At 46.4% G+C, this 25,082-nt stretch overlaps 2 protein-coding genes across 2 annotated transcripts; both read left to right on the forward strand.

The window, feature by feature from the left end:
- The first annotated feature begins 10,079 nt into the window (after positions 1–10,079).
- LIN37 (lin-37 DREAM MuvB core complex component) lies at positions 10,080–14,001 on the forward strand. Its single transcript, XM_078872589.1, has 10 exons — positions 10,080–10,179; positions 11,059–11,162; positions 11,277–11,352; positions 11,714–11,764; positions 11,952–11,978; positions 12,092–12,174; positions 12,316–12,485; positions 12,888–13,034; positions 13,512–13,585; positions 13,772–14,001. Exons 2-10 carry the CDS (start codon positions 11,123–11,125, stop codon positions 13,851–13,853), a joined length of 750 nt encoding a protein of 249 aa, XP_078728715.1. The 5' UTR covers positions 10,080–10,179; positions 11,059–11,122; the 3' UTR covers positions 13,854–14,001.
- Positions 14,002–14,429: 428 nt separating this feature from the next.
- Positions 14,430–20,839, forward strand: TSR2 (TSR2 ribosome maturation factor). Its single transcript, XM_078872459.1, has 5 exons — positions 14,430–14,543; positions 15,724–15,814; positions 16,642–16,733; positions 17,379–17,555; positions 18,333–20,839. Exons 1-5 carry the CDS (start codon positions 14,445–14,447, stop codon positions 18,474–18,476), a joined length of 603 nt encoding a protein of 200 aa, XP_078728585.1. The 5' UTR covers positions 14,430–14,444; the 3' UTR covers positions 18,477–20,839.
- Positions 20,840–25,082: the final 4,243 nt, after the last annotated feature.

Here is a 25,082-nt window from a genome sequence, read left to right on the forward strand (position 1 = left end):
GACCCCAATATAGCAGCAAATCACATGGCGGGACAATGTGAAGCCCACATGAGTGACCAAGGTTTTTTTCTTTTGAGACATCAACTGAGCCAACAGGAGGAAAGAAACAGAACACCACTAGGCAATGTCAACACTCCCCATCAACTAAAATACAATTTTTTATCTAAGATTAGATTAAATCCAGCCGGCTCTCTGCGTGACGAAAGAAAACTGATCTCGGGCAATTTTTTTCCCTCTTTCACAAAACCACTTTGTAAGTCAGCAAATTTCATTTCTCAAAATGCCTCGTGTATAATGCGCCGCGAGGAGGGTTGGTTCCAAAAACGATCGCACCAAACCAGTTTGTTACCTTTCGTGCACACGAGCTCCTATCAGCGGTGGCTGTTGACGGAAAAAAATATTTTCTTACACACCACCAGGCATTCATCGGACAACAAAGCCAACGCGAGAAGCGGCATACCGGTTAGGAGAAGGCGTCGCAGCTCAAGCGTCCCTCCACCTCCACGTGGCTGCCGGCGGGTGCTTCAAAACAAATCTGCTTCTGACTAAAATCCCCTCTGAAGAGGTGCAGACGAAGCCGTGACGAGAAGGACGCAGCCCGCGCCACCGCCGCCGTGCGCTTGGACAGATGACAGCGACTTGGACGCCCGCTGGACACCCGAGAGGCGTACGTCCTGGCGAGCGCAAATATTTTCAACGCGACGGGGGTAGATGTGTCACTTCCCTCCCTCTCCCCCCTCTACCCACCAAAGACGTGGTGCTCAGGAAGGCCGGCTAGCTAGGTGCGGGGAGGGGGGGTTCCGAGCGAGGGCTCCGAGACGGTGGTTGTGGTGGTGGTGGAGTGGTGCGGAAAGGATTTTGGGAGCTGTTATTTTTTTTGGGTGGAGCAGAGGGCGTGAGTGTTCACCCGCCGTTGGGATTTGCCGTCTCCACCTCCTAAATCGCCACCCCCCCCCGCCCCAACCGACCACACTCCTTGCCCGGCCAGTGGAACGTGATGACCACACGTGAGGCGTGGCACCCAGTGGTGGCCCTGCAAGGAGGCACGCCCAAAGGGTCAATTGTTACGTAAGTTCAATCAGAGCGGCGTTGTTATCTGAAACGGCAATTACAGTTTTGAATTGCAATTCATTACCAACGATGCAATGAGAATTGTCATTGATCCCTGCCTTGCGAGATGCCCGATGGACCAGAAGTTGGTTAACAAGAATCAACAAATTATGTAAAAAAAAATCACAGCTGAACTATTTACTGGCAACACTACTGCATGGGTTTTGTGGTTGTGCTGTTTAAGTGTCCGACGTGTTTTTTGGGTTCCCAGTCAAAACATTCCAACGTTGGGTCGACGCTGGCATATGGCTGGAACAATTAGGCACGACGTCGATGTTTCGCTCCGCATGATGGGAGCTTCTTCAACTCAATTCCGGAAGAATCTCCTGGGACGTGGCGCAAAACGTCGGACATCGTGCCGAACAACACGCGGCTGTGACCCGAAAATGCTTTGAAAGGTGCATGCTAAAACTGCTGCAGCCTTCTAGCAATGCAAACATCATCTTTAGTTTTGCACAACAGCCTTCTTCAGTACAATTTACAAGGCTGCATTATTCCTTTGCCGAACCCATGGCATCTGTACCAAATCCATTAAATCATTTAAAAGAAAAAGCTTCTCACGTGGGGCCACACACACACACGCACCACCCAGCACACAGGAACGACTGGCAGAACACACGGAGCTTTATGTACACTAAAAGTACACACACACAGCCCCGTTCTGTATTGTGTGGCGCGTACAGGCAAGCGGTTTGCAGTGCTTTAAGTGAGAACGGGTGTATTTGTGCGTGCAAGTTGCATACAATGCGAGCTAATGTGGAGAGTGTAGCACCAGAGCCCGGCGCTTGCGAGCGTAGACTTCACTCCGCCTCCCAATGTTTATTTGCGTTTCCTTCTCTCCCACAATTAAAGGGGCGCACGCGTAAACAAGCCTCTTCCAGAGCTCATTAATAAAGAACTCCGTCCATTGGGCTAAGTGGATGTGTGGCTCTCTGGGTACACTGACATGTCCACGTAAAGCAGCCTTTTTGTCCCTCCACTGCTGGATTACATCCCCCCACCCCCCAGGACGTAGAGGATCATAGGGAATGGCAATTTGACCATAATACACAACGCCGAGCTTGTAAAGACCAGGAGTATAGACATGATAATATTAATTACTTATTTATCCAGGGAAGCCACACTGAGTTGTATGACTCTTTTTCAGAAGGGGCCTCCTACATTGGGATTTTAATCTGAGATGTGTTCTGCCAATTCACAAGTGGGAAGAAACCGGAGGGCCCAGAGAAAACCTGTGCATGCGAGGGGGCAACGCTCTATCGCCGTACAGATTCAAACTGATGGTGATTAGCCCACTTGATGTACCGTCACATCTTGGCTAGCCAGGGTATGATACCTCGATGCTCTTCAGGAGGGAGCTTTACAACATTGGGGCGATCCATCAACCCTCATCTTCACAGTGCTGGACTACAGGCCACGCGCGGAGCCACCACCGCTTAGACGTATGGCACAGCAGTTGATGTTGCTGGCCCATCTTCAACTGCCCACTGCATAACCCCGAAACCCCATGACAACGCATTTGTGTAAAGTGGTAACCCAACCGAGTGCTGTCCAGGCTGGGGCCTGCTTAGCTTCCGATATCCGATGAGCTGGCGTGCATTCCAGGTGACTTGATCATGCTCTTTTATAGCGCTGTGTACACATCGTAATAAGCAACATATACCAATGTGCTGAAAGAAAAACTTTTAACAAGTGTCTAAAGTATTACCTGCTATGACACACGTGGCTCCAGACACATGGACGCTGGCAAAGCACTGGGAGATGGAGAGAGGAACGCGCAAGTTAGAGGCATCATATTGACTGGGCAGGATATGTCCCTGGAAAGGATGATGGCCCGGTGATCGAGACTCAATCCATTGAAAATCAAAGGAGGGAACACACCTGAAAAGACATCCATCAAGAGACGGATCAATGAAACCAGCTTGGGTGCAGGAGCCACATGGGTTGTTGCTTTACACAGCTTCGGGAGGCCTTCACGAAGCAGTGGATAGATCGTGGCTGATGAGTATAATTATCGCTAAATAAGTATGTTACGCAAAAAAATACGTACAGGTACGTATGTACAAATTCCTTAAAGTGGGATGAAAACTCGTGCACCCATATTCAACACTCAACAAATTAACTTTACAACATTCTCTGTAACAATCCCCAAACTTACACACAGGCCCTTTCCATGTCCCATCCCCACCCACATCAGATAAAAACAAAATTACACTACTGTACACATACATACATTCATCCAGTGATGGCCCGATACGGACAGCTGCAACTGGACGGGCCCCAGAAACATGCGGTCTCACTGCCGGAGTTAAGCAATCGAATATGCGCCCATACACAACTATTCAACGTTAAGAGCATTCATCACCCGGGCTTGCTGTACCACGTGGAATTGTGTTCATGATTAACCACGTACAGCCAACCGGACTCCAGCTTTTAAGATGCTGCCAGGTTCCCCACGCCGGCGCAGTGGAGGCCCTCAAACCGCACATCGCTTACACAGCGGTTCCACCCCCACGAAAATGAGAGCCTGGCATCAAGCGCATTAAAGTTGAACTCGGTGTTGTGTCCGGGCATATCAACAAAATATGTTTAGGTCCATCAGCGGGTCAATATTAGCCGGCAGCAAGCACTTGTTTAAGCAAACAAACTCTGGACCATCCATAATACGGGTTTTTTTGGGGTTAGATCGCGTAAATATCATACAATCTGAGTACCACGTTTCGCCAGTAATTACAACCAGCATCATCAGGCGACAGCCAGATTTGTGAAGTCCTGCTGTTTCGTTCCTTAACTAGAGGAGAGGCATCGATGTGGTGACCACACTTGTGCCCTCTTCTTCTCTGGACCAGTTCCAACCTTCTGGGTCTCATCAGCAGCAGTGTCAGGCTTGTTGAACAAATGCTGCTGGATCGCCAGATGGTACTTTATCAGCAGCATAACTAGCGTGGGGGCAGGGTGTGCCTTGATCCCCCCCCCCCCCCCCCTGCTGGCCAAAGTTACGAGTTGGGCCCCCTTGACAACCAAGATGAGTGCCCCAACAGCGTTAAATGTTCGAGACCGTGAGCGTAACGATGTGATAAGGCAAGAGGAGCAGCGATATATCGCCGAGGTGCGACCGTGCTAATCGAAGTTGCGGGCAAGAGCATTTAATAGATTGGATCACGTTCAACAAACCCCAAAAAATCAAATCCCATCACGCTTGGAGGTAGCTCAGCAAGCATGGACGTCCAACCCGGAAGCGTGACATTGTTAGAAAGGGGGGCATGCAACACACTCAGTGGAGAACCCAGTACAGTAAATGTTAAACGAACTTTATAGGGTACACATTTCACAGACACGCTTATAAATGTAATGCTGAGCCGCTGGTGTTAATGCTGAGCCACTGGTGTTACATATGGGGCACTGTGGTAGCGAGATGTTAACTCCCTCGCCTGTAATACAGAAGGTCGTGGGTTCGATCCCGACCCTGACGCCTGCTGTATTTTTTGAGTTTGTTCTCTCCCATGGTCACGTGGATTGTTCTCCGGGTCCTCCGGTTTTTCTCTCCACAATTAAAATCAACATCACGCATTTAGAGTACTGTATGAGGCTGATATAAATGTCCACGTGATATTCCACTTCGTTGAGCTATCATTTGTGGGCAGGTCGCTTATGAAAACGAGGTATATTGCTCAGTGAGCCTTACCTGGTAAAATAAAACAAAATTAAAAAAAATTTGTTAAATATACCAACATTTTTGACTTCATGAATTTAGAAGGGAGCTCAGCTCCTACCAAGCCCGCCAGTAACACTCTTGGGCTGCGTTTAGAGTATTTGGCTGCTTAAAGTTCCGCGTGATAAGCCACGTGGTTGAGCTATCGTTTGTGGCCAGGTCGCTTCTGAAAAATACCTACATAGCTCAGTGGGCTGTTGCACTCAGCTCCTCCAGGCTTGCCAGCCAGGCAGCCCATCTCTCCCCGCTGCAACAAAATGAGCAGAGCTTGGCGTGGTCATCAGCGAGGGAGAAGTGTCTTCCTTGCCTTTGAACGGCTGGAGTGAGCGTGGGAGCACCTAAGCACTCATCTCATCGGTGTGCGAAATCGCAGAAGGGAGAGTGTCGCGAGGTGTGGGCAGACGCGGCCCTGTGACCGCAAACAAAATGCGGCATTGAAACCACACTGCCGGCCAATTGGCCAAGCCGCTTCGGGCAGTGGTGTCACTCACAGCCCCCCTCCACCCCCTCCTCGCCCGCCACTCCGTTCATTGCCAGTTCTCAAGTCAATCAAGGGAGAGGCTGTTTAAGCGGGCAATTAGTATCGGGGCATTGTGGGGGGTTGGGGGGGGGTAGCGTAATTGGGGGCTCTACTGACCGGCTGCAGCTGTGTAACTCGTCACTGAACGGGTGACATATGAAAGGGGTTCAGTGCGACGGGGTGTGTGAATGCGTCACGACCAAGAGGCACCAACAGCAGCAGCAGCCTCGTATAGTGTGCGCCTGGAACCTCCGCGGATTGTGAAACGAGTTCAATTCATCACACCTCCCAACCCAAGCCGTCCGCCCCAACCTCTGTGATTATTCCGTCCGCGCGCGTTCCACGTGCGCGCGCTGCACACGTGACGCTGCGTGCGAGTCGTCGCCCGATCGTGCAAGATGATGTTAGCCTCATCAATAAAAGGGGGGGCGGGCGTTTCGCATGACCCTATACGATAGCCAATGGGGTTAATCGATCGAATGGATCGCTTGCAAATGAACCGACGCGATGGTTGACCCTCGATGAATCAGAACTCGTCAGAATCAGAATCTCTATTTAGACTGGAGGAAGAATCCCATGAGCTATGAAGCTCTTTGTCGCAGATTGTCCTGCAGTCCGGGCGGGTCTAACATGGCTCTCGGAGCCGTGGCTGCGGTCACACTCGTCAAAGCCTAAGTTGATTGTTCCTTCACTAAACACAAATAAAATACACAATAACATGATTTTAAAAAAAGTTCAAATAACATAATAAAAACAATAAAAGCATGTTATTTCCCTTTAATACTGAGGATTGAGGTCAACGGTGATGACGATGGCATTGATGATGATGATGATGAAGTAATGGGTGAGGTGGTTGTTAGAAAGAAGAGGCGTTTGGCCCATCCTCTTGGTTGCACGCTTAGGGGCAATGATTAAGGGCACAATTAATGCAAATAAACAATAACTTAAGGTCAAGAAACGCGGAATAATACGTAGCTGTACGCCAACGTACACGCACTACAACAGTCACTATGCGAGAGAGAGATAGGGAAGAGAGTGGTGGCAGGAGCTGGGAGATGAGACGATGCGGGTGATCTGAAATCCCAAGTGCCGGTCGCCGTGCTCAACCGCGGATACACAAAACTCCACTCCGTGGTTAGCAAATTGGTATGCCGAAGGAAAACCGTGGATACATAAACATCGTGGATGCTAAAGACGGCCTTTGTGAGGGAATGCTGTATATAAAGGCGACGTTTGGGGTTTTTGGGCCTTCTTCGCTGTTATGCAGAAGGTCCATTACCTGAAACGTCGCATATTGCCATATTCTCCAGATTTTAAGAAAACTCAGAGAGTTTGACGCACCACTAACGTGTGGCCGGTGGCAATAAAACAATGCAAATGTGGTCTCACACGCACACAGTGATCGGATTATAAGCAGCACGCCAAACTTTGTCTTATCATTCAGAAAGTACAAGATATAGCGTGTCCGCTGAAGGGCGGTGCTATCGATGAATGCGTTGAGTTATTGTTATCAGTCTATGGGGATAGCGTGAGGCACAGTGCAGTACGGAAGAGGCTTGTTGCGTGCCCCAGTCGCCCCCTGCCCCCCACCGGCCCTGGACACTAACGGGGGTTCCATTGCTTCTCTCGCGATGCACAGCCGTGCCCGGTATAGGGGCACGCCGCGGCATCTGGTTTTCATTTAGAGGAGTCTGCAAGCGGATTCTGCAAGCGTGGCTTCGTGAAATTAACTTTCGCTCCAATGCCGAGTTCAAAGAGAACGATCTTTGTGGGAGGATGAACTCGAAGGCCCACTTAAGAGTGCGGTTGTAAAAAATATTGTGGGTTCCTTTAAGTGTCTTCGTTGCCTTTAAATAGACGTCTGCCTAAGCTCGTCTGTAGTTTCAGCCAACTGTGATTCATCGATGGGCGTATTGATAAGGCTGGGCTGGCTCAGGTGGCTTTATTCACACCTTTAACTTTCTTATTATATCCCCATCTCATCTTTTGGGTATTCCTCAAATACTTAGCGTCTTACGTACAAAGCTCCTCGAGACTGGACCCACAAAGCTTCATGTTGATCAGTTAACAAGCATCCCTTTGGTGGAGTCATCCACAATTTAACACCAGACTGCTTCTCCTACTGACAAACCCAAATATTCACTTCTCCTTGAACTCTTTCGGCCAGTTTGTTAATTAACTTTAACTCAGCACACCTACTATTTAACAATACTTTCAACTGCTAAAATTAAGTTTTCGTTCACTCTCGAAGAGAGATAACGACTCAGAGGCACGAGGAACCAGACAAGAGGGGAGCCATGCGGCGAGCTGGCACCAACAGTTGCCCAAGCTCTGTGGTCTTCTAATATATGAAGATATTTTCAGCCAGCTAATGAGTGTTCACATTGTGTCGTCACCTAAAATATGGGTAGCGTGATGACGTAGGGAATGGTGCATTGCGACATGAACCCGGCGGCCTATATTGATTTCCGGTCACGGATAACATTAGTGGCGATATTTAAACAAGTTGCGGCCATGCTCTTCACCAACCCGCACTGACCAGCGTGGTGAAGTATGATTAAAAAACCACCACGAGTCGCAACGATGGGCCACCGTTGGCGCGTGGTTGGCATATTTTGACGAACGTTGGACCAACGTTCCATTCGCCAATGGAGGGATTAACAAGAAATGATGTGTACGTGTACAAGTACCGAAGATGCAGACTCAAGAAACGTTCCGCAACCACCACAGCTCTTACCATGTATGTGCCTTCCTGGGCTGTGTCCAACACAAGTTCGACGTGTGACGAATGAGAGGGGAAAAAAGATGTTATACGTTTTACCAAGCTCATTATTATGTTTTTGTAAATACCGCTTAGACGAGAGCGGGTTGGCGTACTTTGTGAAGATGAACTTGACAATGAAAGGTTAACTTCCTCATGTTTACAAACAAGACAGTTGCTTAATAAGTGTCTAGCATTTACCTGCAGTGACATACGGTTCAAGTCGTGGTAGTTACGACCACGTGATGTTAGGATGGGCTCTACCAAGTGCGGGTGAGAAGAGAGGGAATTGTAATGACGGTACTTTTCATCGACACCAGTAGCGATGGGTCTACGAAATGTAACACGTTTACAGTGCTGTGTATCCATCACTCGTTTTTCATGAAAATTCTTATGGACAATTGAAATATTTGAAACGAGGGAATTGTTTTTAGGTTTTTTTCTTAGGGGCCGTCTATAAATGACGTCACGCACCTCGAGGGGGGGGGGGGGGTTGAGAAATGCGACGTCACATCAAAATTCGCAACTTTAAATAAATATAGACAACACGTTCTACTTAATTAAAATATACTTTTTAATAAATGTTTTCTCCTACAACATCAGAAAACAGCGCCACATTAAATACGCACTACAATGACAATAGTTTAAAGCGATTTAAAGCATGTTTTATTTTCAAAATGGAAAGATGTTTTTGGGGGGGGGGGGGAGGCAAAGCTTTGTGACGTCATATTTGAGGGGGGTCTGACTTTTTGTGACGCCGTGTGACGAGGGGGGGGGTCAAAAATCGTCCAAAATCGCATGACGTCATTTATGGACAGCCCCTTATCTATTTCCTGGAAAAATCTATGTAAATATAAAAAACGCAGTCTTTCGTGGAATAACATTCTACTTAATAATGAATGAGCACAACAAGCAATAATTAAAAGGCAGAAAAAGGCGTTGTTGCAGGGTTAATACATACTCAACACAAATTTGCGTTACTTTGTCGGATACCTCTTTAAAAAAGAACGACTAATTAAGGCACAACTAAGAACCGTACGTAAACTGTTCAGAATATATGAACTTTACACTTTTCTACAGCATATACACCTGTCAACGATGTTTGGAACATATCATCGAAAGGAAAACATCAGTGTTGCGATCATATCGGAGGGATCAATATCGACCTCAAAACATCAATGCATCAGAACCAAAATATCAATGTTACCGATGTTTTTTGCTGCCGGTGTGCAGAGGATTTGGCCGCTATAAATGTCCACATGATAAGCCACTTCTCGTTGAGCTACCGTTTGTGGCCAGGTCGCTTCTGTCAAATAGCTGCATAGCTCAGTGGGCCTTGCCTGGTCAAATGAAAAAATAAAATCTTGACTTAAAGCTTTCGTGGCTGCAGGAATTCATCTTCTGGTAGTTTTTGTTGATTTTATTATTTTTTGACACTATCTACGTGACTTTACCGAAAGAACCAAGAATATGAAACTAAAATTATTATATGAAACTAAAATTATTATTTTTATATTCTCTGGGTCTTTCGGTAAAGTCACGTAGAATGGAGATAATAAAATAATAAAAATTAAACAATAAAATTATCACGACGTTTCGATTGCAACACAAGCAATCATCATCAGGTGTGAAAACCACAACAAGAAAATTTGAAAAAAGTGGTGGTTTTCTTGCTGTGGTTTTTACACCGGATGATGATTACTTGTGTTGCAATCGAAACGTCGTGAGAATTGTATTGTTTTATTTTAATTATTTCCCTTATACGTGACTTTACCGAAAGAACCAAGAATATGAATCTCTGCAGTCACGAAAGCTTTATATAAAAAAAATGGTTTCGTTTTAATAAATCGCACGTGGCAAACAGTGTGACGTCACTCCACGATACGCCCCGCGCGATGACGTAACGACGCCTTTACGTACGTCATCACGTTGCACGCAACCAACGCGGTGACGCAGCCAACGCGATGTTTGTCCAATCGGAGGCGGGCGATGGCGTCTGGCGGACTGCTATGAACCTTCGCTGTGTGAGCCGAGCTGCATTCGCCGCCACGCAGGGCGCGTCGTAAACCCGACAAGGTGCTCGCGTTTGCGGCCGCGATTGATGAGTTCCAAATGATCCCCTCGAGTGGCGCGTACGAACTTCAACCGCGGGCGCGACAAACGGCGGCTCGCCGCAAGGCCTAGTTACGACCTCGAGCCTCGGTCTCGCCTGAGTTGCCTACCGAATTCCGGGAGGCGTCGCGGCCCCGTGGGGCGGAGCGCAGCGAGCTCATTACCCTGTTTCAAATTGGCCGCCTTTTAGCGGCTGCTGAATGAGTTAAATTGTTTTAGTTTCTTAATTGTAGGAACACACCAATGAATCACCCTAATTCGGGACCGAAACCTCATCTGGAGATTAAATAAAGTCGGTAATTCCTCAGAGTCTCGACACGATTTCAATGAGGGTTTTGAATTAGGCTGTTTGGTTGCTTCGGATGAGATGTATTTCTTGTACAAAACAACTGAAGTACGTGAAGACGACTTGGTGCGCATATACGAGATAACGCTCAAACGTTTGCAGAGACAGCATTACAAATACACGCCTAGTCGCAAGACTTCATTCTAAAGCACTGCGTGACTAAAACGTGAATATTAATCCATGCTCAATTACTTTTGCTGTTGTCTTCACATTTCTGTGTCGTTTTGCTGTAGACTTATATTTGAGAAGTCGGCATCCGATATAAATGCTAGAGACTTGACTGATCAATCAGTCTCATCGTCACGCTTTCCCATATCGCATCTGGTTGGTAACGCCCCACCCCTCCCATCACTGATGTTGATTTTTTAAATCTAGCTCAGGTCCGTCAAAGATGAGCACGGTGCAATGCTAGTTTTCATATTGATATAATGATCATTTGGATGTTTGTTTTAGCGTGTTGTCATTTCATATTTTTGTTGTTCTGCACTGGTTTTCAGATCTACCGATCTTAATTGTTTTTAAAAAGAAAGTCAAGTCTCCAGTGGCCTATACCCAAGAAAGATGTCAAAAATGTCCAATGTTCGAGTTAAGGTGGAAAAAGGTGAGTCTCATCGTCCAATTGATTGTATAAACGCGTAAGGGCATATTATACATTTGCATATTAAATGAGCTTATGATGCTGGCTTTTGATAGTGTATTTTTTTTTACCTTTCAGACGGGGAGCCTTCAGCTGCACGAAACAAGCTGGATGCAGTGCTGCAGTTCCTTGTAGAGAAAAATGACCAGGAAAGGTAATTGCGACACTTCACTGGTGGTGTGTATGTGTAAAATAACTGTATTGAGATTTGAAATCATGTGGCTTGAACAATCATAATGTAGCAATATGTGCAAATTTAAAGACTGGGGTGGAGCGGTGGCGCACAAATTTAGCACACTGCGCTATGAACTGGGTGATCTTATTTCAATTCTTCAGCCATTGGTTAGCAAAAGGCTGAACATTATCATATGCTGTCAGGAGTGTGAACTGAGAAATAGAGGTTCTAATGGTTTTCATGCTGGGTGCAAAGTTTATCATTGTGATTATATTTTTATTTATATATGAGTACTTCACCCTAAATGCCGGAAACATTACTGAGATTAAACTGTCTGCAGAGAACAAGAAGAAGGTGAACATAGACTGGGTCAGAATGAATTCAACACCAAGTAAGATTTTATGTGCAAATAGTTTTACATTGTTACACGAGCACACATTCCAAGCGTAGTTAATGGTATTTACGGATATGCTTTGGTGTTGTACATTTTCCCTGTGGGATTGCTTATAAACAAATAACTATGTAAACATTGCCTGGCCAGTAATTACACTCATATTGAATCTCTTCTGCTTTTACAGGGACACTTCACCTACTGGCATCAAACGGTGAGTAAGCAAAACATTATTTGGGAACGTGTTATCAGTTATCTTTGAGATGTTCTGACATTATTTACTATTTATTCTGACTACGGTACCTTTTATGCATTTTAAATAAACAGAAGCACAAGATTCCCCCATCAAAAACGGAAGAGGAGAAAGGATGTGGATGATTTCATTTCAGAAAACAGCCATCCAAAACAGAGTATGTTTATTTTTACTAAATTAAAATACAATTTCATAATACATCTTTTAAAAATGTGCAAAACAGTAATGTTACTCGGTTGACTGCGGTTTTCTTCACATACACTCATTTGTCTTGTGTCGTTTTTCTTCTGGACAACAGACACGTACGTGATGAAATTGTTTGACCGGAGTGTGGACCTTGCTCGGTTCAATGAGACGACGCCCCTCTATCCCATCTGCCGTGCCTGGATGAGCAACAACCCCGGGCACAAGGATGACGGCACTGGCCTCACCACCATCACTGATTCCACCGAAAACGACAATACAGGCGTGCGTTACTTTTATTCCATATCCATTGTGAATTGCTAATTGCAGGGTATATGATGATTCTGCAAGGAAAAATGGAAGGTAAGAGGGGAAGAGGAAGACATTTGACCATTTGGGAAAGTGTGGGAAGTTCAATAGGACTGTTTCTTAGCCTGAATATTGTAAAATAAGGAATACACATTTCATGGACAATTCCTCAGTTATGAGAATGGTAGTTAATTGTATAAAAAAGTGTTTCAAAATTAGATACAAATTATTCTCAATTTACACACAATCACTGTGATAGTTAAATTCATAACATGTTTCTTAATTTAAATATTGCTGAATTGTATTTGTGTAGTGGTTTTGTGTTGTGTGTTTTTCTGTTTGAACTAATTAGTACGTTTGCTGCACCTGGAAGATCAGGTGACAGAATTCCTGAACGGGGAATGTGTGGAAGTGTCACGACTGCCTCCACCCACTCCAGCACCAACAAATGAAAATGGAGTTCACATCAATCTACGCATCCCTTCCCCCATTCCTCAACCGGATGAACACCTTAACATCCGCATGGTGTGTGTGCACAGAAGCTATTTTAACAGGCCATGTCAGTATGGTCACATCAACATAGGAGCATGTGTATGCTTCCTCCTACAGATTTACAAAATCTCTCACGTGAACACATTTACAGTGTCCAGAAGCCATATAATTATATAATCCCGACTAACTTCGTTTCTAACTCTTAAAATCATCGATTAGGTTAAGCATTCTAAATATGAGAATTGTGCTTTTGAGTAGATATTTCCAGACAAGATGTGTTTGGCATGGTAAATGAATGGTTACAAAGTTAATAAATGAATCCCTGTCCATGTTGGTAAAGCCACAATATAGTGTGAGCACATTTCTAATAATGCAGTTGCCAAACATTTTGTCTTTGCAACCAGGGTGGGTTAAAATCACACGTGAGCAGAAGCAGTGGAAGCGGGAGAGGGAAGTTGTGATTGTTATAAATATTATCGTGTTGCTTCAAAACCTATTTTGTGCTCTCAGCCGGAAGAAATGGCACCACCAAATTCCATTCTGCTGTACAACCACATGGAACGATGGAAGAAGATCCGGCAAAAGTGAGTGCAGCCCGTTGAATTTGTGTTTCAGAAATTGGTCAAATTATAAGTGGTTCAACTTGGTTGATGTTCTTTATTTGTTTGGTCCACTGTCATGGAAGTTTTTTTATATGTATGAACTCGGCTTATAGACTTTTATACCATAGGACCCACAATCGTTTTCAACTCTTCTTGATTTCGTTTCAGGTGGAGAGTGGCCTCCCACCACAACCAGATGCGTTATGCGGAAAGCATGAAGATACTAAAAGAGATGTTTGACCGACAATGATGATTCTGTGTTTTAATTGTAAATTGCATTATCACATTTTATACATCTTCAATCAACTGTATAAAAATGTCTTTATATACATGCAAATGTATACATCTGCTTCTGTAACATATTTTTTATGTAATTAAAATTTTTAGAATGTTAAGTTGACCCAAATAAACCATTTACATTTTTCTTGTACTAGTCTGTGTTTTTAAATTACAAAACATCTGATTAGCGTGGCTGGCTACGTACGGTGCGATAGAAGTTCAACATACATATGTGGAGAAACATGAGTTAACGAACGACTCAATGAAAGAGTTAACGAACATTTAAATGAGTTAACGAACGACTGAAATGGAACCAACGATTGAATTAGAACGACTCGAGTTAATAAACGACTCGAGTTAACGAGTGCGTGCGTTGAACCAACGGTTGAAAAAACGAGTTCACGAACGACTCAACCCGCACCTCCGATGAGCACGGTTGGCTACGTAAGGCGCGAAGGAAGTTCAACATACGCACGTGAACGACTGAGTGAATCAGTGGTTACGTATTGAGTCAGCTGTTACACCCCCCCCCAGGGCCCACAATGCATCGCGCTTTGGCAACATGGCTGCGCCCAGCCGCCAGGGCGCTTCACGTGTCCATCCCTGCGCACTCTTCCACTCGGCCGTGGAAACCGTCTTGAAGGCTTGGCCGGTCTTGCAGGTACTCGTGTCACATTGAGGGAGCCGTCGCCCCCTTCAGTTTTCGTTGTAGGTTGACTTGTGGGCTTCGCGCGTGCGTTCGGGCCTAGCAGAGCGACCCTCCGCTGTCGCATAGTTTTCCTGCTGAATTCAAGCCACCCCTGGCGGTAGAGCCGCAATGTTCGCACCCTGGTTAAGCCGGTCGACTCAACGCACCCTTATAATTACACTTAACCACACATTTTTACATAGTCTCAGGTACGTAAAGTAAAAGACGAGATTGGTTTAAGGAAACGTCTATTTTTTGTTTAAAATCCTGTCTTGCCACCGATACACTTCACCCGTTTTAAGTGAGTAAGTCAACGAGTGAAAATTACTCGTTCACAGGATTGGCAAGGAATCCACGTTCAGAAACCGCCTCGAGACTAATCGAGGTTTTTCAGAGTAAATGCATGAACCGCATAACATGTGTAAGTGGGTTTAATACGTGTCTCTGTGTGTGCACCTTCATACTAACGTCTCCTTTTCCCTCTGCCCGGTAACCTCCTAAGCCCCTCCTCACCCGCCCTCCTGCAATAATTTTAAGAAAAGTCCTGTTGATGCTAACGTCTTCCTGTTCGTATATGGTCTTGGATGTGTGCTGGACTTCTTTCGCACCGAAATTAGCCAACCGTGCTAATCGGAGGGCTTGGAATTAAGCCTCGTTTAATTAATTAAATTAAAGATATAGTGTTCAGTCGGAACCACGTGCAAAATAGGACGGTTTCGAGTAGAAACGTTGGCTTCGTCGTTAGCATAAACCATTGTCAATCTACTGTTGGATGAATATTTCTCATAACCGTCGACATCAATCCCAACCTTGTCGGATTGTAGACAAGAGTGGAGGGAGATACACTGGGACATCGTTTCACCAATGAGGTGTGGCAAACGTTTCAATTATAGTGGGATAATATCAGTTATGGACGAGTGGGATTGAGACGGCGTTTTCAGTTAAGGAGTTCGTCAAATTTCAGTGTGGTGTAAATAAAATAAGTACCGGCGGCTTTTTCTATTGATTCGCTGGTCCATGTCATAGGAATGTGAAATTCCTCACCACTGGCTTGAAGGCTGTAAAATAAAATCAACACTGCTCCATGCTTATCAAACAGGGAGGCATGTAACCTTTTGCTTGTGCTTTTGGCCATCTCCACTCTCCCTTGCAGATAGCGGTGGAGAATGGTTTCGGAGGCGTGTACAGTCAGCAGAAAGCTGAGTGGATGGTGGGTGTTGTGGAGTCGTTTTTCTACGAAAACGGTACGGAGTTGACTTCATTGCTTGTGCGGCATTGTTCTTTCTGGAGTTCTGTATCAAGCAGCATGTTATTCCTGCGGCGATGGAATGCACGAGGGTTTGGTATACATACATGTAATATCCCCTTCGTCAATACACTGCAGAAATATGGCCTCCCCGTGCCGTGTCGGGCATGGGAGTTGTTTGACCAAGATTCACCACGCTGGTTAGTGTGAGTCGGTGAAGGGGAAGAGCCCAGGACTGATTGAGGTATTGCTTGCCATTGATTTTAGCTGGGAATTGAACTCTGATTGAATTGGCGCAGTGCGTGAACTACTGCGCCACTGTTATCCTCAAGCACGGTAATAATGATGGTGCCCATTATTTACCCAGGAAAGTATCACTATATCTCACTTTTTAATGTGTGTGTCCTTTAGCATATATGACCACCTCCATTTAAGGAGTGTTTTGTACGTGTTACAGTTGAAACAATGTGAATGATCCTTAAATCTCCACGTTTATTTTCACCCAGAACTGGGGAGTCAGTAGATCATCAGTGAGGGTAGTGTGGGTACTCTCACCTCTTAAGAGACATCTAGTCATCTGGGTAGAGTAGGCCCAATACGCCCTAGAGGCATTCTGTAGAGATCCCCCTGTAGTGGGAGGACCTTTCCTCGAGCAATAACTTGAGCCCGACAAAGTCTGGACTTTGTACTTCCCAAAAATTGTGGAACAGGTGGAGGTTTGAGAAACTCGCACCAACTGGGCTGTGAAATGGCCAGGATATGATAGTACGATATTAATCGATGAACTACTATATGATTGGAAGACATGAATGTTTCATTCTGCAGGCAACTTGGAGTCCTTCGAGGTGGAAGACTTCATGACAGATATCCTCAACAATGAGTTTGACACAGTCATCGAAGATGACAGCTTACCACAGGTACCATGGATGATGCGCGAGAAGTCCCTAAGCCTACTTTAAAGCACTTTATATTACAATTCATTATAGATGTGACCTGGAGTTCTGTGTAAAATTCAGTGTAAAGAGAAAGTTGTTTGAACTCGTAGCAATTTCTATCATGCTGCATTGGTTAGAGTTGGAACGTAACCAGAAAATACATTTTCAGGCCTTGCATAGGATGAGTGGAATTTCATTTCAGGATTAGATAAACAAGGCAATTCCTTTTAGATCATGTAAGCAAAGTGTTTTGTATATGTAATGAGGAAAAGGAGGTCGAGGTGGGTGGATGTCTTTACTAGACATCTGTGAAAATGAGCTTTATAGCTCATCGAATTCCTCCAGTATAAGTAAATATTCCGATTCTAACGTGTGTGGGATGGAGTAGTGCAGGCTATTCAAATAGTCATTGTGGTGGGCATGTAGTTGTCGATAATCAATGTCAAAGACATATCCAAATGGTAGGGTTACTGTAAGAAGGGACCTTAATTACGGAGTCCAGTGGAAGGTAGCGATTTCAGGTTGCTATGGCATCAACCGCATGGGCCACGATGACCCCTGGATCTTTCCTTTGTACGTAGACGTTAAACAATGAGCGCTTGCTGTTGTCTGGGCGTGCATGCGCAGGTGTCACGACAGCTCTGCACGCTGTTTGGCCTCTGCACCGGCGGGCGTGCGAATGAAGCGACGCAGTTTATGGAGACGCTGAGCCAGAAGAGCTTCAACCACAAGCTGAACGTGACTCGCGTCGGAGACAGCGACGACGACGACAACGACGACGATTCTGGTGGAGCCAATGACGAGGTGATCACGCGGCATGTTTTTAATATCAGCTGCTGGGTCTTATGGCCAATTGTAATAATATAAAAAAAATGATATTGTACATTTTCGATTTAAAGCTTTCGTGACTGCAGGGATTCATATTCTTGGTTCTTTCGGTAAAGTCATGTAGAAGGGAAATAATAAAATAATATTGATATAAAACAATAAAAATGCTCACGACGTTTCGACTGCAACACAAGCAATCATCATCAGGTGTGAAATCCACAGAAAGATTTCACACCTGATGATGATTGCTTGTGTTGCAGATGATATTGTCTCATTCATGCCAACGTCATCCCTCAGTTGGTGGTTATGTTTGTTCCCCTCGCAAAATTTGTAATCAAAACACGTTGAAATACGTGATTTTTGTCAATAATAGATCTGAGGCTTCTTCAAATTTTGTGAATCCTTTAAAGGCTATTGTTGATTATTTTGTTTAAATTTTCAATTTATTTGTTAAAATTGTGCTCTCGCCATCGCGTCCTGAAATGCCTCACAGAGATTGGCTGTGGAAGAGATTTTGCCCAGCGCTGCTCCTGCGGCTACCTTTTCATCTGATGAGATTGTCACATGACATAATTCTCGGAAATTAAATTTAGCCAAATCAATTACACAGTCATATTGATGGATTTATTTTGTATGCAGTAACTCATGACCAGGGGCTGAGAACCTCAACTCTTAAGGGTCCGTTGCTTTGCAAACTAACGCCTGCGCATCTTGCCCTTACTCAACTCTTCAACTTCAACTCTGCTCTCTCAGGCCATGGACTGCGCCGAAGCGGCACAGCCGCCGCCGTCGTCGGGAGAAGTAGCGCAGCCGAGCGCGCCGAGCTCCAGCGAGAGCCAGCGCAGAGCTGAGCCGGGCGAGGACGGCTGGACAACGGTCCAGCGGAGACGGAGATAGCACGAGCGCTCATCCCCCCGCCTCCGTGTTTTACTTCATGTGTTCAGAATCACTATTGGAATATTTATTTGTACCGGAGGAATCCGATGAGCTGTAAAGATCTTTTTTCACGGGGACAGGTCAGAACGTGACCGCAAAACACAATACAAAAACACGACGGGAGTGCAAAGGAATGGTAAACAAATCACTTAATAAATAAAAACGAATCTATTTTTATCTTACCAGGTAAAGCCCTATGAGCTATTAACTTTTTCAGAAGTGACCTGGCTGAACGAAGCGGTTTATCATGTGGACATTTATAGCAGTAAAATAATCTAAATCTTCTTTCGTTTGGCTGATTTAGATGTTAAACAACAACTGCAATTGCACATCCAGGTGGTCAAGCCAGATAACCGTGTAATAATTTAAATTGTCTAGACGCATGTTTCTAAATATGGAGGGGAAAACTGGAGGGCCCGGACAAAAAATTCACACGACCATAGGGAGAACATGCAAACTCCAAATATACAGCAGGCGTCGGGGTTGGGTTTGAACCCCCAACCTGCACACCAGGCGAGGAAGATAACATCACAGTACCGTGGCACCCCTTACATAGATATATATCAAGTATATACGTTCAAATCCCATTAGTACATTAATTCCCAAGCTTGAGCAGGTGCAAATGTATGTACATACAGGTAGGTCCTCTACTTCGATGGAGATGCGTTACGACGACCCCATCGTAAGATCGAAATATCGTAAGTCGGACCATCGTAACTCGGGGACTACCTGTACTTGTGTTGAACTTGTTTTGCACCTTCCATAATCAACCGTGCCAATCAGAGGATGTGGGGGAAGGACGACAAGCTAAACACAAGAAGCAGTTATAAAGAAATGAGTTTTCAATTTAGATTTAAAATTGCATACCTCCAGTGGCTTCATGATATCAGAAGGAAGTGCGTTCCAGACGGCCGCTGAAGTGCATCTGAAAGCACGTGATGCAGCGGGCTCCGAGCAGAGTGTGCTGCGGTTTTATTACATTGCACACACTAAGATGCAGCTATAAATCATACGGAGTGTTTCCCGAGCGCCCGGCTCGGTGCCCGAACGTTCGGTGGTTGGGCACTTGGTTAATTTGCGCTCGCCGCTGCTCCGGTACTCTTTACAATCCCTGCCGCATGTTGATTTGGATGTGGTGTGTGAACGGAGTTTGAAAAGCTGTTGTACACGTGTGCAATAGGGGGCGCTTCTGCCATTTGAGTGGACTTTTTCAAGCCCACCCCATAATGGTGGTGCACATCGTGCAAGTGTAATGCATTAGTCCTAAATCTTGCGCGTTCATTAAAAGTGCGTCGTGCTATTGGCCGGGCTCACGGTTTGTATTCCCGCGCGGCCCATGGAGACGTAAGTTAGAGTTACGCGGCATTCGCGGCGCCGTACATTTTGCGCGATTGCCATTAGCCTTATTGGCAACGCGAGTCGCAGGACGGGGCTCGCACGTCGATGTTTGCTGCGTTTATTTACGACGTATTGTAGGAGCGTTACCAAATACGTTACTCGCGCAAATTAACGTTGCGTTAAAAGTGCAGCCCAGCCATTGGGACGATATACAACGCGTGTTTTTGTGGTGCATTAACGTGCTCACTGAGTAAATTCCAGCAGAGTTGCGATTTACTTTGTGAACGAGCAAACCAACAAACCGAATGCAACTGCGACAGCCGGCTTTATTTACGTGCATTTTCACTTTTTTTTTTTTTAAAGCCACGCGTGCACAAGTCGAGGAGTCGTAAGGCACGTGTGACCTTGGTGTGTTGAGCTGATGGATAGATCCAAACCCAATCCTGTCCCACCCCCAAAGCACCAGCACCCTCCCGAGGGCACGGCTAAGTGATTGATGGACCGCTAGCATCGGTGGCGTGCCACTCGCGACCTTGTCTATCCATCACGAACCGGGCCGAACAGGAGGCCAGTTTTTGCCATCGCCGCTACCACACGCTGCTTGCCAACGTCTCTCTGCAGAGACTTTTGATGCGGCGGCAAGTTTGGGTTCGAGGTCCCCGGCAAACCGGCGGCCTGGATCACGCAAAGTAGAGACTGCGTGCCAGCAGCTGTATGCCTCCATAAAGAACATTTCATTAATATGATAATGGACGTGCCTGTGTTGCGGGGATTTTGCACAATTGGTTTATGGCGGGCGTAAAACATTGCTCTTGCTCGTGTTTAGTATCGAAAGGTGTTCATGCAATATCTGATGTACTAAAGATATTACTCCCCACGTTCATATATTTTTTACTACCGTTTTGTTTTGCCGAGTCTCCTTTGCAAACTGGATTTTTTCATTGCACATCCACTGGCTTTTTTTTTTAATAAATTTGATTTATTGGAAGCAACGCTTTTGATTTGTTTTTAATTTTTATATCTAACATAAAAAAACAGCTGCTGCTGCTGCAGAGTACAAACGGAGGCAGCAGGAGCCGCCGCAGACGTTGAAGGTTTCTGAGAAATCGTTTCAACTGCTGGGCTCTGCTCCACATGCCAAGCGCTAGCCACCAGGCCTTCCTGCCACAGTTCGTCCTGACGACTTGCTAGACCAGTGGATAAATGCAATTCAAAAGGTGCGATTGACAAAAGAATATGATGCGTATATATAGAGCATTCACATTTCATTGGTTAGAATATTGTCATGCCACCCTGTCATAGGTGGGATACACGGGGGAGGAGTTGCAAGATTGGTGGTGCAGTGGTGATCGCTGGGTTATGAACTCTGACCCGAGATTGATTCCTGGCAGTCGTTAACAGTGATGACTGATACCTGGACCGGTCTTGGGCTCCTCACCCCCTGCTTTTACGAATCCATACTGACCTGTGTGGAGAAGCATGGTGGAAACAACCCCCACAACCAACACATGTGGATAGGCCTTCATCCCGTTCTGAGTTTGACATAGGGTCAAACATTATGGAAGGGAACAGTGGCTCATTAATGGGCATTTATTGTGGAGTGAACCCAGCAGTATGGGGTTCAGTCTCGTTAGCAATTCACACGAACACCCACACGCAGTGGTGTGGGGACCCTTCCCTGCGGAGGAGACGGTGAGGGCCCAACTCCTGTGACCACCAAGGAATCGTGTTTTCCCGGTTGAGAGTGAGCGGCGGTGGCATCGGAGGACTTGCTGCACGCCGAGCTCAATTGTCCAGCCATTTGTGGATTAAATTCCCGGTCCTCCCGTTTCCTCCCACATGTATAAACCCTCATTAATATACTGGGGGAAAAAACATCTTAGTATATAGAGGACTGCAACGCTTGGGTAATTGTTGGTACCGGTTAACCGCCTGGCTTCTACCTTCAAGCTTGTTTGGTTCCTCAGCGATTGTGAGTTACATTCTGCATGAGTGGTGTGATGTGAAAGTAAACATACATAAAGGCATTGATACAATTTACACATTAAATAACCGGTACTTTATTTGAATCACCCTATCTCTCTGTGCTTGTGCGTATACAAACCTCTCGCGAATCCACTGCTGGATGAGAGCCCTCCCCGCAATGTGCGGGTCTTGGGGAAATTGGGGCTATTGCACCTTCATGCTGATCAGTGCGGGGTTGGTGAAGGGATGCAGCGTGCACGTTGGACCGAAGTACATTACAACAATTGATATATTTCCCTCTGCTGCCACGCAGTCGCTTATAACAACTTTTTTTTCGCATGGTGGTAATACTCATTTACCACCTGAGGCCGTCACTTGTTTTCCAGCGCGCTCGCATAACGTTGAACGATCGCGTTATGAACTCCAACATGGTATAGCGCGACAGCTGAGGAATGGAAAGGCAGCGAGACGCGTCCGAGCTCCGCGTGGCTATCGATGCGTGCCACTCGACAGACCCTCCGAGTCGTTGCTGTGAAATTGACTGTCACAAGGTCACCGCCACGACTGACACCACCACCACCAGCAGCAGCGGCGGCAGCAACGGCAGCGGCATAAACGCCGTGCGGGGAACTTCAGCGAGATCAACAGCACGAGCAGAGCACGCGGGAACGCCATCAACGGCATACGCAGCAGTAGATGAAGCAACAGCAGCAGGAGGAGGCGTAAAACCATAATTCGCAGCAACAGCAGCAGCAGCAGGAACGGTAGCAGCAGTAAGTGTGGCAGAAGCAGCAGCGAGAACACCAACGCCAGCAGTAGAAGCAGGGGCAATATCTGCAGCAGCAGCAGCAAGCACACACACAGTGAGAGCGTGAAGCTGCGGGCGCTTGAGTCGTGCCGCCGCGTTTGCTGGTATTGCTGACAAATCACCGCTGGAATCGCGATGGAGCGCAACGAACTCGGGGCTCCATCCTCGCCGCTAGCAATGACCAGTGCCGGAATTTCCGAGTAGCAAAAGTTGCTACATATGTAGCTACATATGTAGCTACGGGCCCCACACTTTCAAGGGCCCCGTGCTAAACGCTTTCAAGCTATCAATTCCGGTTCAGTGATTCTGCACTTGCTCTATTACTAGAGTACTACACTGCCTTCAACTTGTATGAACAACTGGGTGTTTAAGGTTAGAGATGTGTCTATTATCTGGCTGTATAGCAAATGAAAAAATACTATTACTTTACTATGCAAGTACAAATTTGTGTTTTAATATTTACGTGTTTTGTTTATTTAGGGCCCCTTTCTGACATATGCGACAGGCCCTGCACTAGCTTCATCCGGCACTGGCTACGACCCCTCTCACCCAGACCAACCCTCCTCGACACGTGGCGGAGGCCACGCGAGTCGTTTGACAGCGACTCCTCTTCTCGCCGGCGGGAATGAAATGACAGATCGCTCGTGAAAATTGCGCCTTCGAATTCTCACCAAAATCATGGCAATTCGCCAAAGCCGCGCGTCGCGTCGATCTTGATGTAGCCGGTCGGGGTGGTTGTGACGGTCGTGATAGAGGGTGCTGGAGTGTGTATAGGACTGTGCGTTTAACTTCTTTCGCACCGTACGTAGTCGACCGTGCCAATTGGAGGTGCGATGACAGGACAACAGGCTAAGCACAAACAAGCAGTTCTTAAGAAATGAGTTTTCAATCTAGAGGATATCGACGGAGTGGCAGCTACAGGGCGGATTAAGCCCGGAGGGAACGTCCACCGCGGAGACGGGGCGATGGAATCGGCACGTGGGCGGCAGGTTCCAGGTGGATTGTCGCATCGAGGCACGGCGACGGCTTGGGGTGAGGCCTTCATCCAGCAGTGGAGATAGTCCATTGCCGATGGTGATGGTCGACACCAGCGTTCTTCTGGTGACCTTAATTCCGGCCCCTTACGCGCAGCCCTCGATATAATACACAAGACGTGAAGACACCACCACCTTGCAGGCGGGGTGGCGGCCAAGCGAGGTAGTTGACATCTCGGCACCATCGAAGCACACCGCCCCGTACCACTCACGACCGCTCCCAACATACAGAGACAAAGAGACGCACTCACACCACCTTGCAGGCGGGGTGGCGGCCAGGCGAGGTAGTTGACATCTCGGCACCATCGAAGCACACCGCTCCGTACCACTCACTACCGCTCCCACCATACAGAGACAAAGAGACGCACTCACACTGCAATTTAACGAGACGGATTGCATCAGCACCGCGAGGTGAGGCTGCGGGACGTTTACGGTTAAAATCTGTTCTGGCGTGGATGGTTAAGACCACATGTATTGGTCTTTTCATCAAGAATTCGGGGCTTCGTGTGCCACGGCGCAGTGGATAACAACGTCTATGTTTGCTTACGCTGGGTACATCGAAGAGGGATTGCGCTCGTGGGGATATGACGGCCCTTTGATGATCGGATGTGAATTCTCTCTATCGCTGAAGAAATCCCATACCTGAGTATTCAGCGTATGCATATGCACAGTGCGTTTGCCAATCCACTGCTGGATGAGGGCCTCCCCACGTCTCCCCACATCGTGCTGGTCGACTCGGCATCATCCCTGTAATCTTCAATCGAGCGTAATCGTCACGATCAACCTCATCAATCATTGTCATCATCTAAACATTATCATCACAATAATATTCATCTACACGTGTATGTATGTACTGGATGTTGAACTTATTTCGCACCGTACGTAGCGAACCGTGCTAATCGGAGGTGCGGGGGAAGGACATCAAACTAAACGCAGTTCTAAAGAAATTCGTTTTCAATGTAGATTTACAAGTGCAAAGCTCCAGTGGCTTCCAACTATCGGAAGAGCGTTCCAGACGGCCGCAGAAGCGCATCTGAAAGCGCGCGATGCAGTGACCGTCTTTGTTCGATGGATAGCCAAAAGCCGCTGCTGCGAGAATGACCGGAAATTTATAATCAAAATTCTATTTTTTCATCACCATTATCATTTTCGATCATCGCCATCAAACATTACCGTGACCACCAAACCCCGTTTCTGAAGTGTCGCGAATGGATGGTCTCAGCCCGTGTGATGAGCATTTCTCTGAAGCAGAAGGACACTGGGGTAAACGTGTCCCGTGGTGTGTGTATGAAATGTCACTTGAGGTTTCAGAAGCACCAGCGTTCTTCATTGCAATGCCCGCTAGCCACTCGCGGACCTTGGTGGCCTTTAGTGCGGCCCCTGACGTGCAGCCCTCGACAGTACACAAGATGTGAAGACACC

This window comes from Lampetra fluviatilis, chromosome 34, assembly GCF_964198595.1.
Source record: "Lampetra fluviatilis chromosome 34, kcLamFluv1.1, whole genome shotgun sequence".
In the NCBI taxonomy this organism is placed as follows: Eukaryota; Metazoa; Chordata; class Hyperoartia; order Petromyzontiformes; family Petromyzontidae; genus Lampetra; species Lampetra fluviatilis.